Source organism: Camelus bactrianus, chromosome 23 (genome assembly GCF_048773025.1).
Source record: "Camelus bactrianus isolate YW-2024 breed Bactrian camel chromosome 23, ASM4877302v1, whole genome shotgun sequence".
Lineage (NCBI taxonomy): Eukaryota > Metazoa > Chordata > Mammalia > Artiodactyla > Camelidae > Camelus > Camelus bactrianus.
Window position 1 is genome coordinate 22,007,158 of NC_133561.1, and position 16,585 is coordinate 22,023,742.

Sequence of the window (16,585 nt, forward strand, 5' to 3'; positions counted from 1 at the left end):
GTCTTTTTCCATATATGGTTATATTTGTCTTTACAATTTCCTTTTCAGTTTGCCAAGGCAGCATAGTGTTTGCATTTTCTGATTCAGAAATTGAGATCCAGAAAGTGAAGTGATTTGTCAAAGGACTAAAAATTGTGTACAGCAACAGAGCCAAGTCCAGAGTTCTTTCCACCTTCTCACAAATAATAAAAAACAATGACAGCAGACTAAACATATTAAGCTAGTGCGTGGGTGGTTGGAGAAGTACTCACCACATTCAGGTGGGAGTTAAGTGTGCATCCAGATTGCTGCGCAATTGTGGGTAATAAGAGAAAGTAGGAGGGTGCCAAGATGGTGGAGTGGAAAGACGCTCTTAGCTCACCCTCTGCCATGAATACACCAAGAGAGACCGCCACAGACCCACCCATTCTCTCAGAACACCTGCTGTACTTTGACAGAACATCCCCTACTTCAAAAGACAAAATTCCTCACAAAATCTATCAGGAGAGATAAGAAAAGAAGAAAAAGGAAATTAATGCAGGACCTGTCCTGGGAGGGAGGGAGTGGCAAAGGAGGAACAGCGCTCCCCTAGGACGGCCCCTCTGCAACAGAGTCAGAGGGGAACCTCCGAGGCTTAGAGGACTTCACAGCAGCTGCTTGACCATCAGAACTGAGAAACCAGCACAAAGGGTCCCTGCGACCCCCAGCCCCAGAAGCGAACCGGGGGGGGTGGGCCAGGCCGGGCTGCCTGAGAGAACAGAGGGCTGTGGCCACCTGTGTAGAGGCAGCCTTAGGGGGCTGGAGTGTGTTGTAGGCTGTGGCTGGGAGTGTATACAGAACAGAACAGCCTGGGTCCCCCATAAAAGAAGAAGCAACACTACTGGTGCACATTGAGGGGAGGGGCACAACACAGATGGACCATAGCCACTGTCTCCACTGGCCTGTGACACCATTGCTGGAATGTTCTCACAAGAAGAGAGGTGGGGCTCAGCCATAGCCACCATATCCCCTGGTGGATGGCTCCAGGCGGAGGTAGGGTTGAAACCTGAATCCTTACCCAGGGGCTCCACAGCTTCGTAGGTGGGGCTGAGATTGGTTTACAGCCCCAGACAGAGGGGACTGATTTGCTCTGCAGGTGCCTTTGTGGGCCTGCACCTCTAAGACAGTCAAGCAAGGAGCAGCGGAGTTCTGGCACACAGTGGGGGTGAGTGCAGGTGCAGAGTTTTCAGTGGACCTGCATACCTTAGCAGACACAGCACTGAGGATGGCTTCACTGGGGAATTCTACCAAATATACAAAGAAGAACGCATACTGATCCTTCTCAGACTCTTCCAAAAGATTGAAAAGGAGGGAATGCTCCCAAACTCACTCTGTGAAGCCACCATCATCCTGATACCAAAACCAAAGACACTGCCAAAAAAGAAATTACAAGCCAATATCATTGATGAACATAGATGCAAACATACAGAAATCAGTTGCATTTCTTTATACTAACAATGAAACAGCAAGAAAAAGTAAAGATACACTCCCTTTTAAAATTGCATCCAAAACAATAAAATACTTAGGAATAAATCGGACCAAGGAGGTGAAAGATTTATACATGGAGAACTACAAAATATTGATTAAGGAAATTAAAGATGACTTAAGGAAATGGAAAGATATTTTATGCTCTTGGATTAGAAGAATCAAAATTGTTAAAATGGCCATTCTGCCCAAGGCAACCTACAGATTTAATATGATCCCTATCAAATTACTCATGACATTTTTCAGAGAACTAGAAAAATAATCCTAAAATTTAGATGGAATCACAAAAGACCCAGACTTGTGAAAGCAATATTGAAGAAAAAGAACAAAGCTGCAGGAATAACCCTCCCAGACTTCAGACAATACTGCAGAACTACAGTAATCAGAACAGTGTGGTATTGGCACAGAAAGAGACATACGGATCAATGGAACAGAACAGAGATCCCAGAAATAAACCCACACACCAATGGTAAACTTACCCTCCACAAAGGAGGAAGTAATATACACTGGAGAAAAGACAGTCTCTTCAGCAAATGTGTTGGGAAAACTGGACAGCAGCATGTAAATCAGTGAAGTTAGAACACTCCCTCACACCAGACACAAAATCACCTCAAAATGGCTTAAAGACTTAAATATAAGACAAGACAATATAAATTTCCTGGAAGAAAACATAGGCAAAACATTCTCTAACATAAATCTTAGCAATGTTCTCCTAGGGCAGTCTACCCAGGCAATAGAAATGGAAGCAAAAGTTAACAAATGGGACCTAATTAAACTTACATGCTTTGTTGCACAGCAAAGGAAGCCGTAAGTAAAACAAAATGACAACCTATGGAATGGGAGAAAATATTTGCAAATGGTGCGACTGACAGAGGTTTAATTTCCAGAATATATAAACAGCTCATAAAACTTAATAACAAAAAACCAAACAACCCAAGCCAGGAATGAGCAGAAGACCTAAACAGGCAATTCTCCAATGAAGACATACAAATGGCCAATAGACGCATGAAAAAATGCTTAGTATGGCTAAGTATCAGAGAAATGCAAATCAAAACTACAATGAGGTATCACCTCACACCAGTCAGAACGGCCATCATTCAAAAGTCTACAAATGATAAATGCCAGAGAGGGTGTGGAGAAAAGGGAACCCTCTTACACTGCTGGTGGGAATGTAGTTTGGTGCAGCCATTATGGAACACAGTATGGAGATTCCTCAAAAAACTAAAAATACACGTAGCATATGATCCAGCAATCCCACTCCTGGGCATATATCTGGAGGGAACGCTAATTCGAAAAGACATGCACCCCAATGTTCATAGCAGCACTGTTTACAATAGCCAAGACATGGAAGCAACCTAAATGTCCATCAACAGATGACTGGATAAAGAAGTTGTAGTGTATTTATACAGTGGAATACTACTCAGCCATAAAAAGAATGAAATCATGCCATTTGCAGCAATATAGATGGACCTGGAGATCATCATTCTAAGTCAGGTAAGCCAGAAAGAAAGAAAAATACCGTATGATATTACTCATATGTGGAATCTAAAAAGAAAAAGAAAAGGACATTGTAAACTCATCTATAAAACAGAAACAGACTCATAGACATGGTAAACTGTCTTACGATTATCAGGGGAAAGAGGGTGGGAAGGGATAAATTTGGGAGTTTTGAGATTTGCAGATGTTAACCACTATATATAAAAATAGACTTAAAAAATTTCTTCTGTATGAAAATGAATATATATATGTGCATATATACATGACTGGGACATTATGCTGTGCACCAGAAATTGGCACATTGTAACTGACTGTACTTCAATTAAAAAAAACAAGTAGTTGTAAAAGTTCCATGAATGCAGAATTGTGTCTTTAAGAATTTGTTTTGCTATAATGAAACTATTTCCATTTATTTTTGCTATATTATTAGCCTTCTTAAAATACTGATTTCCTTGTATTTCTCCTCAGTTGAAAAATCCTCACTTACTTAGTTTATCCCTCAAGCTCCTCTTAAATTTGGTCACACCTAACTATCTAGTTTTCTTTTTTCTTCCTCAAAAACAGTCCTTCTGCTTCTCGCTAGGCTGGTTTATTTTCTCTCTGCTGAATTTGCCCTAGTCATCTTCAGCTTCTTAGAATGACTTTGTCTTTTACCAATTAAACCTATTTTCAATCTGTATTCAATCTTTAGCATAGATTTTGTCTACCTCTTTTCCTAGGTGTGGTCCAGCTTTTTGGTGGTTGGTGTTTTTATAACTTGCTGTCTGTGGTCCTGCTTTGATGCTTACGGCCTTTCCATTAGGTCCTGTCCTTCTACTTCTTTCTCTTTATCTTTCACTGTACTCTAAGCTCTTTGGGACAGAGACTGTATCCCTATAAGAGAGATGTTATTTCTTGTGCCTAGCTCTGTATCTCCAGTACATAGAGAGGCAGGGAGGCACAGGAAAGAGAGGGCAGACAGCTGGTTTCAGATCATGGCCCTGCTCCTGACCTGCTCTGGGACATTGAGGAAGATGCTTTGCCCTGGGTACTTTATCTGTAAAATGAGGTTGATAATAATGTCTGTCTTACAAGAATATTAGGAGGATTAAGTAAATTATTGTGTCACCTTATTCACTAACACATACATATGGAAAAACATTGTCCCCCAGGCTCCTTCCCCTGTAACCATAGTACGGTGCACAATTTACATTTCCTCAATGATACCTTTTTTCTTTCAGAAATCAGACCATACAGATATTCTATACTGTAATATAAAAAGAAGACAAGAACTGAAAAGGTAAATTCTCCCTTATTCTTTATATATACCTTTTCACTTTTTTAGCTTACAATTATGAGACTAAAATATTTAGATTTGCAAAATCCTTTATTCTGATTTATACTGTTTTGTATCCAGATATTTATAGCTATATCACAGATTATGATTATTTAATTTTCTTAATATTTTTATAAATTTAAGAAAAAGTTGAGTGAAATAAAAAGTCTACCAGAATTTTATACTATGTTAAAAAATCACTTTCAAATAAAATGTAAATTTTTACCTCAAGTGATCTGATTTTGACACACCCTTATAAGATACATAACTTCATTACATATAGTAATGAAAGAGGTTATGAAGCTGATTTAGAAATTTTGAATAAACCATCTTTATACATTACTCATGAAGAGAATATATAGCTTACTGAATTGATACGGCTCTAAAACCATGTTAATTAAACAGGTTGTGGGTACAACTTGGAGAACTTGGGGAATAGTGGTAGGAATAATGGATTTTAGGTCTCCTTCATTTTCTGTGTTCTTTGGATAAAAATTTCAGAGAATTTTATGGGGCAGGAATTTCTTGCCGCTAATAAGGGTAAATAAGTATAAAAAGTACAATGTATGATAAAAGTTGGTAAGATTAACATTTCTCTGAATATAAGGAGCTATGAGAAAACAATTAAAATGGCATTGAATATATAGATAAAAATTCTGCTTCCCAGACAAGCTCAGTTAATGTTTGCCAAAAACAGAAAATCCAATTGGCCTCGGACTCTTCAGTTTTTCTTTTGAATCATCTCCTATTTTTTTGTGACACTTTGTATTTATATTGTTATGTGTTAAAGTATATTCTGTCACAAATTTCATGTTATATTGACTATTACTTTCTAAATTTTTCAGATTTTTTAATGCCTTTTATACTAGTATCCATTTATTTTATTTTATTTTAAGTTCTAAAACACTGCTTGATTTTTCACCAGCTACCTTTTGCTTCAGGACACACTTTCTTGCCTTCATTTTATATCCATGTATAAGAGCGTAAATAGAGTTCTGATCTATTTACTGCACCTTTAGACTTATATCATCTTTGGGTGGAGGGAGAAATAATGTTGTTGAATTATTTTGAGAATAGGATCTAAATCATTCTAAGAATGCAGTGAAGTTCAACTTGGTTTCAGTATTTACTCAAAATCTGCTATTTGGCTTCAGCCCTTGGAATGCTGAACAGTTGAATATCTAATTCAGTGACATTTCTGCATCCCCGAACCCACATGTGATCAGTGACCATGCTGTTGGGTGGGTTAGCATTATACCTAATTAGGGTAACAATATCAGTAATGTGAACAGCACAGCATCTGGCTTGATTATTAACATCTAAACATTCACTTTCAGATATTGGCAGGTACTCTAGGTGTAACTTGTTGTGACCTTTTCTTTAGTCAAACAAACTACATGGCATACAAGATATCTCAGAATGGCCTTGTCATGTATTTAAATAATGTGGTAGGAGCCATTATATATTTTAAAGGCTGATTGGACCAAAGGAAGCTGTAATGCAGTGTTTGGGAGACACCAGTGTCAATAGTATAGGGTTTCCAACAACCATTGGTTGCCCGCAGAGCACATGGTCCATTTGCTGTGGTGGTTTATTTATTGGAGCAGTAAGCAAACTTATTTGCCGTAAGGTTGTAAGTATTTCTTTATGATATTTGGCACCTCCTGAAAACATCTCCCTATTCAACTACACGGAAAGTCCCAAAATTGACATGCAAACAGCAAAAGCTAAGATGCAGGTGGAAAATCAGAGAGAATTTTGTCATCCTGGAAGCCAGTTACATCGTACCATTACCACAATTCCAGATCCATGGTTTCAGTACATATGGATATATTTATTAACAATTAAAAATATAAGCCAGGAAAGCAATCTTAAGTCTACTTTTGAAAATATTCAGAAAACATTTAAGCTGTGCACTTTCAGTTTGTGGGATTTCTTACATAAAATTGCATCATAACCATTAGCCACATCTTTAAGTCTTAAATCTAAGAGTTGAAAAGGAAATAAGTTGTATCTCTGTTACTATTAGAGAGGTGGCAGTATTGCCATCATCAGGACCCATTATTTGCAGAATTAAGCAAAAAGTACTTTAGTTTTCATTGGACCTAAGTGGAAAGTAAGTGTATAATTTAGTATCCTAAGTGCGTTATTATGGCCAATGGAGTAGTCTAGCAGCTGGCAATGTTAAGCAATTATATTTCCTGCAGTATGTCATGTTTTGAAACTTTGGCTACTAAATTTTTTAATAATTATGATAATTAAATTTTTGAAAAGATGTCAGATTTAATCTTGTATCACAAAGTTCAATCTAGGATAGCGACATTTAGCTTCTACTGAATATTGATTTTACACTAGGTCATTTATAAAAAATAAGTTTTTGCTGCATGTCCAGCGTGTCTGAAAAGATTTCAGAACTTTAGTATTTTAAGTTGCAAATACACAGCTACATTATCACAATATAGCATTTTGCAAAACTAGTTGATAAGAGGTAATTTTAAGATTTAATTTTGTTGTCCTATAAAAAGGTATTATAATGTTGAGTTTTTATTAATTATGACCACATGGACCATGGTGCATAGATGACTGTGAAATAGTGCAGCATAGGGCTGTTGTGAAGAACAAATAAAATAGGGATTTAAAAATACTCAGAGAACTGCAAGTCCTATTAAGATTTTTCTTTTATTTTGTTTGTTGTTTTCCTGACTTTTCTTTAATATAATGCCAGCTTCTGTGATATACTATTAAAATGCCAAGCAAAGTCCTATTAAAGTTTAGTTTTATTGTTACTCATTAACAGATAAATAATGATAGGGAATCTTTTTATAGAAAGAGATAAAGTAAAGAAAATGAAACCAGGTGAAGACTCCGGTGAGTTCCTGTAGGAACTCTGAGATGTTTATAGTTTGCTCTTGCATGATTATTTGAGAGAAGTCACGTATTTACCATCTCTTTCTCCCCTGCTGGACAGTAAGCTAATTAGGGCTAAGGATTGTGTTTGATGCGTCCTCCACTGCCTCCCAGTGCCCGGCAGGGTAACAGGCGCTTAGAAGGCACTCAAGGATTTACTGATACAAAGTAATGTATTGTGGTACATCAATTTCCCCCCTCTTTCTTTCTGACTGCAAAGTGATACCTGGTTTTATTAAGCGGGAAAATATTATCACCTCTAGGTATTGCTTCTTCTAACATTTTAGTACATTTCTTTCTGGCTTTACTACTATGCTTATTTAAATTGTTGAGACTACATTATGTATTACAGATTTGTGCCCTGCTTGTTTTCTGCTTAATATTATATCAATATGTTTTGTTATGTCATTGAAGACTTTCCATAAACATCATTTGAAATGACTATGATCATCTGTCATATATGATAGAGTGACTTTGTTTCTTAGTCATTCCCAAAATTTTAGCATTTACCATGTACCTGATTTTTTACTACTGTAAATAATTCTGAATTGAGTATCTCATTATTATTTTTTAGTCCATTTCTGATTTTTTTCACCTTGGTGTAGATTTCTAAAGTGAGAATTACCAAGAAGTCAAAGAATAAGAACATTTTTAGAATTCTTAATTATATTGTCAAATTCCTTTGTGGAATTGTTGTATCATTTTGTATTTCTCCTAGCAACATATGAGAAGGTCCATTTTACAGCCTCTTGCCAGTATTTAATGCTGTTTTTTAATCTTTACTAATTTGGTGGAAGAAAATGGTATGTTGTTGTAATTAGCAAGTCTATGCAATTAGGAAGTCAGACTTTTCCCCGCAAAATGTTGATCAGCCATTCTCTTTTTCTCTATCATTAACTTTCCGTTTATGTCCTATTTTAGAGTCTTAGTACTTTTTGATGAGCTTTTTATTTACCAAGGCTAATAAGCTGTCACATACATAGCAAATACCATCTCCCAGTTCTTTTAACTTTATTATTTTTTAATATGCTAAAGTTTTAAAGTACATAGTCATTTACATTTACTGTTTTCCTTTGTGATTTTTCCCACTGCTATTAAGTTTAGGAAGTTCTCTGTTAAGAAATAAGTTACATGTTCCCTTTTTCCACTGTGGTTTTTAAGGATTTAGTATGAATTATAGCAATTATGGAAATAGTAATTATTTTGCACTTGTGTTTAATCTATTTGGAATTATGTCATCTAGTATTATATAAAGCTGTAAATTTGTTTTTTTTTTTTTCCAAATGGCAAACCAGTTATTCCAACACCATTTGTTGAGTAATCCCTTCCACTTCATTCTTATTGTAGCCATTTCTAACTTTTTATGAAGTTCAGGCCAGTTGTGTTATTTCCTAACTAAAATGATGCAGTGCAACATTATATATAATCTTAAATAACTGTAATGTAACCTAGTTTTCTGTGCTGCTTTACAGACTGACTATAGAAACTGACACTCCAAGAAAGAGGCCAAGAATCAGTTCTTCATCCCAAGGACCAGTTAAACTCCAAGAAACATCATATTCAAATGACAGTAAAATCATTTCACAGAGTCCTTCTCCAAACGGAACCAGAAAAGATACAAATAAATGTGTAGATCTTAAAGTTATTAAATTGACAAATGTTAGGAGTAAGCTGGACCATGTTAAAAACTTTAACAGTCCTAGGATTGCCAAAGATGTGAAGCCTAAAGCCGAAGGCCAGCCAAGTGAAAAAAAATGGCCTAGTTTACTTGCTCAGTGGGAGAAGATGAAGGAACTCAAGAAAGAAAGGCACAATAAATTTAGAGACGGTTCTGAAAAGTATGTTTTGGAGAAATACAAGGGAATCCAATTTTCTCAGGATTATAATTCCAACAAGATAATTAAGGAACCCCTTGAATCCAGAAGAAGTAAGATCAGTTTCAAAATCCCAGTGAAATCCCACAATACCCTTCAGAAGCTTGTAGAAGAAAATGTCTTCAGTCTAGATTCTAACAAGTCAAAGGCGAAGCAAGAGAACACAGGATGCCAGGAAGGTGCCCAGGTTTCATTGAATTTGACAAGGCACAAAAGTGAACATTTATTTTCAGATCCCTCATATGCAGAGACTGTCCGTGAGTGGAAAGGAAAATATCCTGAGCGTCGTGAAAGTGATGGTTCGATTTCTAGCGAAAGCCTAATGCAGGTAAGGTAGTGCAAAACCCACTAAAACGTGGGTTTTAGTAAAGAGTTTTAATATAGTTAGGTTTTGAGTTGCTTTTGTTATAATGATCATGGAGGGCTGATTCAGTTTAGTCGGGAAGATATGTCTTGGTTCTTTTATTTTACCCCTTTAATTCCGACTTTTTTAGGGAGCTATCCTAGCAAGTATCAAGGATCCAAAATAGAAGGGAAAGTCTAACAATGTAGAAAGAAGCAGTTATAGACAGTCCCGTCAGAGAAGCACTGTGGCAGTCTTAGAATCGTCTCCAACTCCAGGTACCATAGAATGTCCAGGGGTTAATCTTCCGAACAGCTATTCCTTCAACAAATTATGTTTTGAGCGCTCTGTGTGCCAGGCACTGTAATCACAGTCTCTGTTTTCAGGGACTGACTTATATGAGGAGGACACACAAGCAACCACAGTAAGTCTGATAAATGCTTATCACCTAATATGGGAATACACAGCAGGGGATTAACATGGCCTTGGTGCGCCATCAAGGGACTAGCTCAGAAAGGTTTCCTGGAGGTGGTAACATGTAAACTGAGAACTGAAGACTGAATAGGAGTTATTCAGGTGAAGACAAGGTCAGGTGGGATGGGAGACGCAGGGAGCTACATGTATAGACATCCAGTCTAGAAAGCTTGGCACATCTGTTTTGCTTCTAAATTGTGTAATAAATCAGCATTTGTGGACTAATTTGAGAACCTAATCACTATAGCCTTGTTTCTATGGCAAATAAAATTATTTACCTTTAAGAGAACTTTGGAACTTCAGAACTTTAGAACTTCCTAAGTTCTGAAATTTAGAGACTGCTTGTAATCGGTGGTTGAGCCTACCTGCTTTCAGGAATCAGGACTACAGGGTGCAGTATATGATTCTTCCTTTGGAAAATGGAGGGATTGTAACTAGGGGGTTGTAACTCAGAGGAGCTTGAGAGAGGGTACTCTTTGTTTGCTGAACTTGAAGGGGTCCAAGGAGGGAAAGAATTGAGTTTGTTCTTTTTATTGCTTTCTTAAAGGAAAGCTCCAGTTTTCTTGTGCTGTATAGTCAGTTCTCTAGAGTGGAATGCGAGAAAAGAATCTGAATTTTCCAGTATGTTCAGTGAACATCTTTGTGTCATTACTTGGTGTTCCTCATGTGCTGTGCATCTAAGGCACAGCATGAGAAATCCCTGCACTGCAGTGTACAGTGTCTTTTGCACTCTGTTCAGAATTACTACACAGACCAGAAGAGGTACATAGCATGAATATTAAGTTGTAGGGGAAGCAATTGTTGCATGATTACAGGAGCTAGTCATCTTAATACTGCTTTTTTTCCTCATAAATTTCTCAATAGATAATTATCTTCCTAAAATAAGAGTGTACTTTACAAAGAAATGGTTGTATTTTCTGGATTTAGTAATCCTGTTACTCTTTCCTAAGAGAAAATTATGTCTTAGGTTTTATAGTCCTTTGATATAGACCCCTTTAATTTGCACCCTCCCCTCAACATTGACAACAATGTCCTAGAGATTTATAGTTTATAGGCCACTTTGATAAATAGTATCCCACTTAATTCTTACAAGGTTCAGGGATAGAAATTTACCAGTTCAGGAAGCATTAACTAAAGGTACCTATTATGTATCAGTATGTTTCTAGGTTCTAGGAATTTAGAAATGAATAAAATGCTTTTTACCCTCAAGAAGTTCCCAAGGAGGTAGATTAGGAAACAAATACAATTGCAAATACAGTGAAGTAAATATTAGAGCCCTAGGAATTTGGATGATGTTGGTATAAATTTGGAGGTGCGTTAAGGAAGTTCTCACTAAGGTGGAGATTCTTAGGCTTGGTGTTGAAAATGTGCGGAGCAAGGAATAGAAATGTTATTCTGCCAGGGGAGACGACCAGTGTGTATAGTGGCCCAGAGTTGGGAAATTGCCTGGCAGGAGCATACTTGGGCACTTAAGTTGTTCAGTTTGACTTCAGTTGAGATGTGTAAAGAATCTCCAGGAGAGGAAGTTGGAGAGGAAGCCAGGATCTAGACAGTGGATTACTTTATCTCTCACGGAAAAGATTGTCTTTTTTTTTTTTTTTTTTTAATCTTGTATGCTGTGGATAGTACAGAGCCACTGAAACATAATCAGGGAAGCAGTATGGTCAGGCTTTTAGTTTGGAATCACTCCAGCAGATAAAACCATTGTTACCCTCGTAATTGTTTTCCCCTTCATCTCAATCCCTGTATTTAATAAAGCATGGCAGGGAAAGGCAAACAGTTAAATGCCCACTGAAGACTTTATTTTTTCAGTAAGGGAAGGGTTTTCAGGGAAAACCTGACATGAATGTTTCTGAATTTGCAGGTAATAGAAAATTTGTTGAAATCACTAAAAGTGATCTGTGGGAAAGAGAGTGAAGGGTAGTATTGTTCTAGGTAAAAGAATGAAAAGACTTTGGATGTCAGGCATTGCAGGAAGTTCTGTAACAATCTCTAGCACTCCTTAGTTGAAGAGAACCTAAAGATCTAGTGAGATTTAAAGTCAGGTGGAGAAGGGATTATAAAGTCCAGTTTCATGGAATAGTCAAGTTGTAATGGGTCCATGTGTGTGATGTATGTAGTGTTATATCACGTGAAGAGTGATGTTGAGAAGTGGAAGCTGAATTCCCAATAAAGCAACGTACAAATACACTTGTTTAAAGAGGGTCTGTGATTTACATTCAGCCTCCTGTGAAATAATGTGAGTTTGATGTTACCTTGGAGAATTCTTAGACTATGATTTGGTTTAATAGTGGCTTTTGCTGCGTTTCCTGTCACCTGTATGTAGTTTCATCCACTCAGCTTAAGTAGTGTGAAAAGTTCAAGTTAGGTTTTCAATCTCTGCTGGAAGACAAAAAATAAAACACAGACCTCTGGTGCTCTACCCATAAATGGTACAGTTATGCATTTTTTCAGCCTTTTCCCCTCAGCCAGGTAATAATCTTCAAGTTCTGTTTGTAATTTTGTCATGTCACTTTTAGAAATGGCTCAGTTACTCTGGGATGAAAATTGTCCACCACTGAAGGCCAGTTCTTTTTACCTTTGCCATGGTTGTTAATATTTCTTAGGGTGACATGTCATTTTATTCTTAGAATATGAGTATTTTTAGGAATGTATATATGAATGAGTAAACCCTAAAGAATTTCTACCATGTTTCATGACTTAGTACAATGAGGCTCTTCTATTTTAGGGTCAATTTTTCATCTAGGGGCAATGTTGCCTCTTAGGGAGCGTTTGGTAACTGACTTGATGCAGGCATTTTTGATTGTCAAGGTTTGGAAGGGGTAGATATCTAATGAGCAGAGGCCAAAGATACTTCTAAACATCCTACAACACATAGAACTGCTCCCCCTCAAAAAGAATTATTTGATCCCACATGCCAGTGATACCAAGGTTGAAAAACCCTTACTCTCAGTATATGCTTCATTCTTAACTAATGAAATTACTTTTCATTTCAGAGTTTTGAAGCACCATGTTCTTCAGTGTCACTTGAAAGTATTCAAGATACAGATCAAGAGGTTACTGATACTTTTATTTACTTTGAATATTTTTAGTGAAATTAAGTCAAACGGTTTCTATTTTAATAAAAAATAGTGACTATAATAACCTTGGTACAATGAAAATAACAGCGGTGTGTCTGCTTAATATGTGAATTTCTATGAAGCCATGAAAAACCATTTGGAAGAGCATTTACATTTACTTCGTCACCTTTTTTGCCTTTCTTTCTAATGAGCTCTAATCTGTTTTGAATAAAGAGCATGGAGCCTATGGCCCTCAAGTTATGTGAATTTTGATTTAAAGTTACACTTCGCATGCTTATACCTTGGCTTGACAAAAATGCAGTATCATATCAACATGTTTCTGCCTCATTTTTCTAATTAACAGTAAGGTGAAAATGTTCAGTGGAAATGAGAGCACATGCATATTTACTTTTTACCTGTTGCCTTATTTCTCAGTTAGAATCTCCTGATTGACCCTCAGATTTATTGCATAGAATTTTATGTTCCCTGGTCCTAAATGAAAATTAGGTTCTTAGAACACTTTGTGTTTTTCTTTTTAAAGGAGACTTTAAAACCATATTGATTGCTTTTTATTTGTGACATTCAATAATATTTTTCTGTTTTGTGGGTCAGTGCCTCTTGGCAAAAGAAGAAAGATTTCTCACCTCTAAAGTTAGATTATATTTTAATTTCTTTGCATCAGAATACATCAGGGAACTACTTACTTCCCTTAAGTGAGGAGGGTATTAAGATCTAGAGTTCAGTTTTTGATTATTCATAAACAGTCTTAGAAATCTGAAGCAGAGTGCCATCACCCATATAAAAACATATTTGGCTCCCAAAGTACTTTGAAGTGAGAATGGGAATGAGAATTGGTTTATTTTTAAAGTCCATTATACGCTAGGCTCTATATGAGGGTCTTCACATTATTTCATTTAGTTATCACTAAAATACTAAAAGGAAATAGACATTAAACCTTCCTATTATATAGATAAACTGAGACTCAAGGTTATTAAAAAATTTGCTTATCTAAGGTGGTTGAATGAGTAAAGTGGTAAGAGAAGAGCTATTTTTAAAAACCCTGTGTATGTTTGTAAATCTGTATTCTTTTACCATGCAGCTTCCATATTTTTGTAAATTTTTTGCTTTCCACAAACTGTCTCTTATCTTCAGTGAATTAAGAATTAATTGCTTTCTTCTCTTATTAATCTGCAGAGAAAATCATTCAAAATATTTTACCGTAGGTCTTTTGTAATTTAGATGCAGATAGTAGAAGAGCTCCATGCTGCACGAGTGGGAAAAAGTGTGGATTTACCTGTGCTCCCGCCTTCTGGAGAGTTAATGAGTATGGAGATTGACTTGGTGGAAGATGATGCGCAGTCCTCTGCTGGTATACCCTCTATGCATATGATCATGCTTATGATCTCCTATGTTTTCTTAAGAATGAACGTGCCAGCATTCAATTTTTATAATATCTAGATAAAAAATATTAATGCGCTCATTTGAAATAATAAAGTATGGTATATTTCTTTTAGCTAGAGGAATCAGGTCAAAGATTTTCCTTACCGTCATTTGTTTTATATATCTCACATTATTAGGCAGTTAGACATATTTTCTCTTTCTCTTTTTGCCAGGGGGAAGTAGTCAGAGTTATGAGTTGTCTTTTATTCTTGCTCTTAATCATAACTTTTAACACTTTCAACTGTGTAAAAGCCCTGGTCAGAAATAATGCAAATTGCTCATGGATTTCTTACTTATGTAGTAAAATTGTGATTAGTCTTACCAATTGGAGAAGATAATGATAGATGTTACCCAAAATCTGTCAGTGTACTGTTTTGAATTGTATTTGTTAAAATAGTAATGCTGCATTACATTCACATTGCGTTTTTCAGTTTATTTAGAGTTTTCCTGTACATTAACTTATCTGACCCTTGAAGGACTCTATGAAATAACAATGCTAGTATTATCTGTTTTCTTTCTTTTACATGTATTTATCTTTTCAATTGTATTTCAGAGTATATTAAAAATTAGTTAGCATTCCTAAGGACATAACTACCAGTAATACAGCGCAACATAGACACTGCTGGCATGCAGTTTACAATTTAAAATCCACCCATAAGCAATATACAGTATTTTACTGGTGGATAATTAAATACTGATTACCGTTCTTTCTGTTAAGAATTAGGGTAAATGCATTTTTTATTTTTGTCGTCTAAATCTTCAGAGATTGCATTCTCTGAAGAATGCTATCAAAGTTCTATGATATCAAAATTTTAGTTACTAAACAAGTCTTATCAAATGTCATGAAGTCCTCACTTTGCTCTTTTTCTCTAGCAAATACTGCTTCAGACAAAAAGCTTCTAATTGTTATTGATACAAATATTCTGATGAATCACCTTAAATTTGTTAGAATGTTGAAGACAACAGAAATCCCAGGTATTTATAAAATACTTATTGATTTTGATTTTCTTATTTGAGTTGATATTTTATATGTGCAGTGATGTGGGTTTTTTTCCCCCTACAAACTTATTTCCATTTGGATATGCTATTTTTTTTTAATAAGGAAGATTTTTATTAGTGAAGTAACAAAAATAGTGAAATACACACACACACACACACACACACACACACACACACACACACACACACACACACACACTATAATCAATTTAAGAAAAAAACAAAAAAGCCTTTACAGGTTAACCTAGCAATCTAAACTTAGTCTTCTTTGATCTCTGATAGCATTTATTTTTGTGACATTCTCTTGACACATCTGTTTTTAGTTCCTATTTTTCTGTGTTACCTCTTCCTTTAGTTTGTGAATTTCATACTTTAAAACTTTCAATTCTCTTACAGCAGTTTGATTTAGTAGCTCAATGGATATTTGTTGACTCCTAAGAAATCTTTTTTTATTTTTTAGGCTTTGACAGACTTGTGTTAATAATTCCCTGGGTTGTTGTGCAAGAGCTGGACCGTATGAAAGCAGGAAAATTACTGAAACATGCCCAGCACAAAGCTGTACCTGCAGTTCATTTCATCAATGACAGTCTCAAAAATCAAGATAGAAAGCTATGGGGTCAGTCAATACAACTTGCATCTCAAAAACTTTGTAAGTATTATTCTCTCAGGTTGCTTCCTAATTGAGATTTGTTTGGATACTGATTCACTCTTGAAAGGAAATGGTGCAAAACTTAAAAAAAAATTGTAACTGTTGCAGTGTGAAATGGCAGGACATAGTGGTGCTTTGAGGTATTATGTTAGGCTTGGTTTGGAGGTCTTTGATTTTTATTTTTCTGCTTCTCCTAGACCTTCTTAGGTCATGTCTCTATTTCACAGATGGTGACTAGATAGATCTGTATGCATAGTTCTCTGTATTACAGTACTTTGGATTCTTTTTTTTAAAATTTTTTATGGAGGTACTGGGGATTGAATCCAGGACCTCATGCACGTGAAGAGTAAACCCTACCACTGAGCTATACTCTCCCCCATTGAAATACCATTTTGAGTGATGAGGCCAGTAAGTGACCTAGGTGCATGCAGTTAGTATAATGAAGAGGCAGACATTGTTTTCCTCTGGTTTGTCAGAACCTGTAAAAAGGAGGTAATTAAAAAATAAAGCTCTATAGATTTTCTC

At 36.1% G+C, this 16,585-nt stretch overlaps 1 protein-coding gene across 7 annotated transcripts in view; it reads left to right on the plus strand.

The window, feature by feature from the left end:
* The window catches only part of SWT1 (SWT1 RNA endoribonuclease homolog), an 82,817-nt gene that overhangs the window by 5,378 nt on the left and 60,854 nt on the right, over positions 1–16,585 (plus strand). For 5 of the 7 annotated variants that reach the window (XR_012501850.1, XM_074351796.1, XM_074351791.1 and 2 more), the window contains exons 4-9: positions 4,221–4,279; positions 8,695–9,424; positions 12,910–12,969; positions 14,212–14,341; positions 15,286–15,387; positions 15,872–16,060. Coding sequence is in view for 6 of the 7 variants with exons in the window: in XM_074351796.1 (XP_074207897.1) it covers positions 4,221–4,279; positions 8,695–9,424; positions 12,910–12,969; positions 14,212–14,341; positions 15,286–15,387; positions 15,872–16,060 (1,270 nt within the window). In the remaining variant the exon portion in view is untranslated. Of the gene's footprint in view, positions 1–48; positions 2,998–4,220; positions 4,280–8,694; positions 9,425–12,909; positions 12,970–14,211; positions 14,342–15,285; positions 15,388–15,871; positions 16,061–16,585 lie in introns of all 7 variants that reach the window. The other 2 variants (XM_074351795.1, XM_074351794.1) reach the window with 2 other exon arrangements.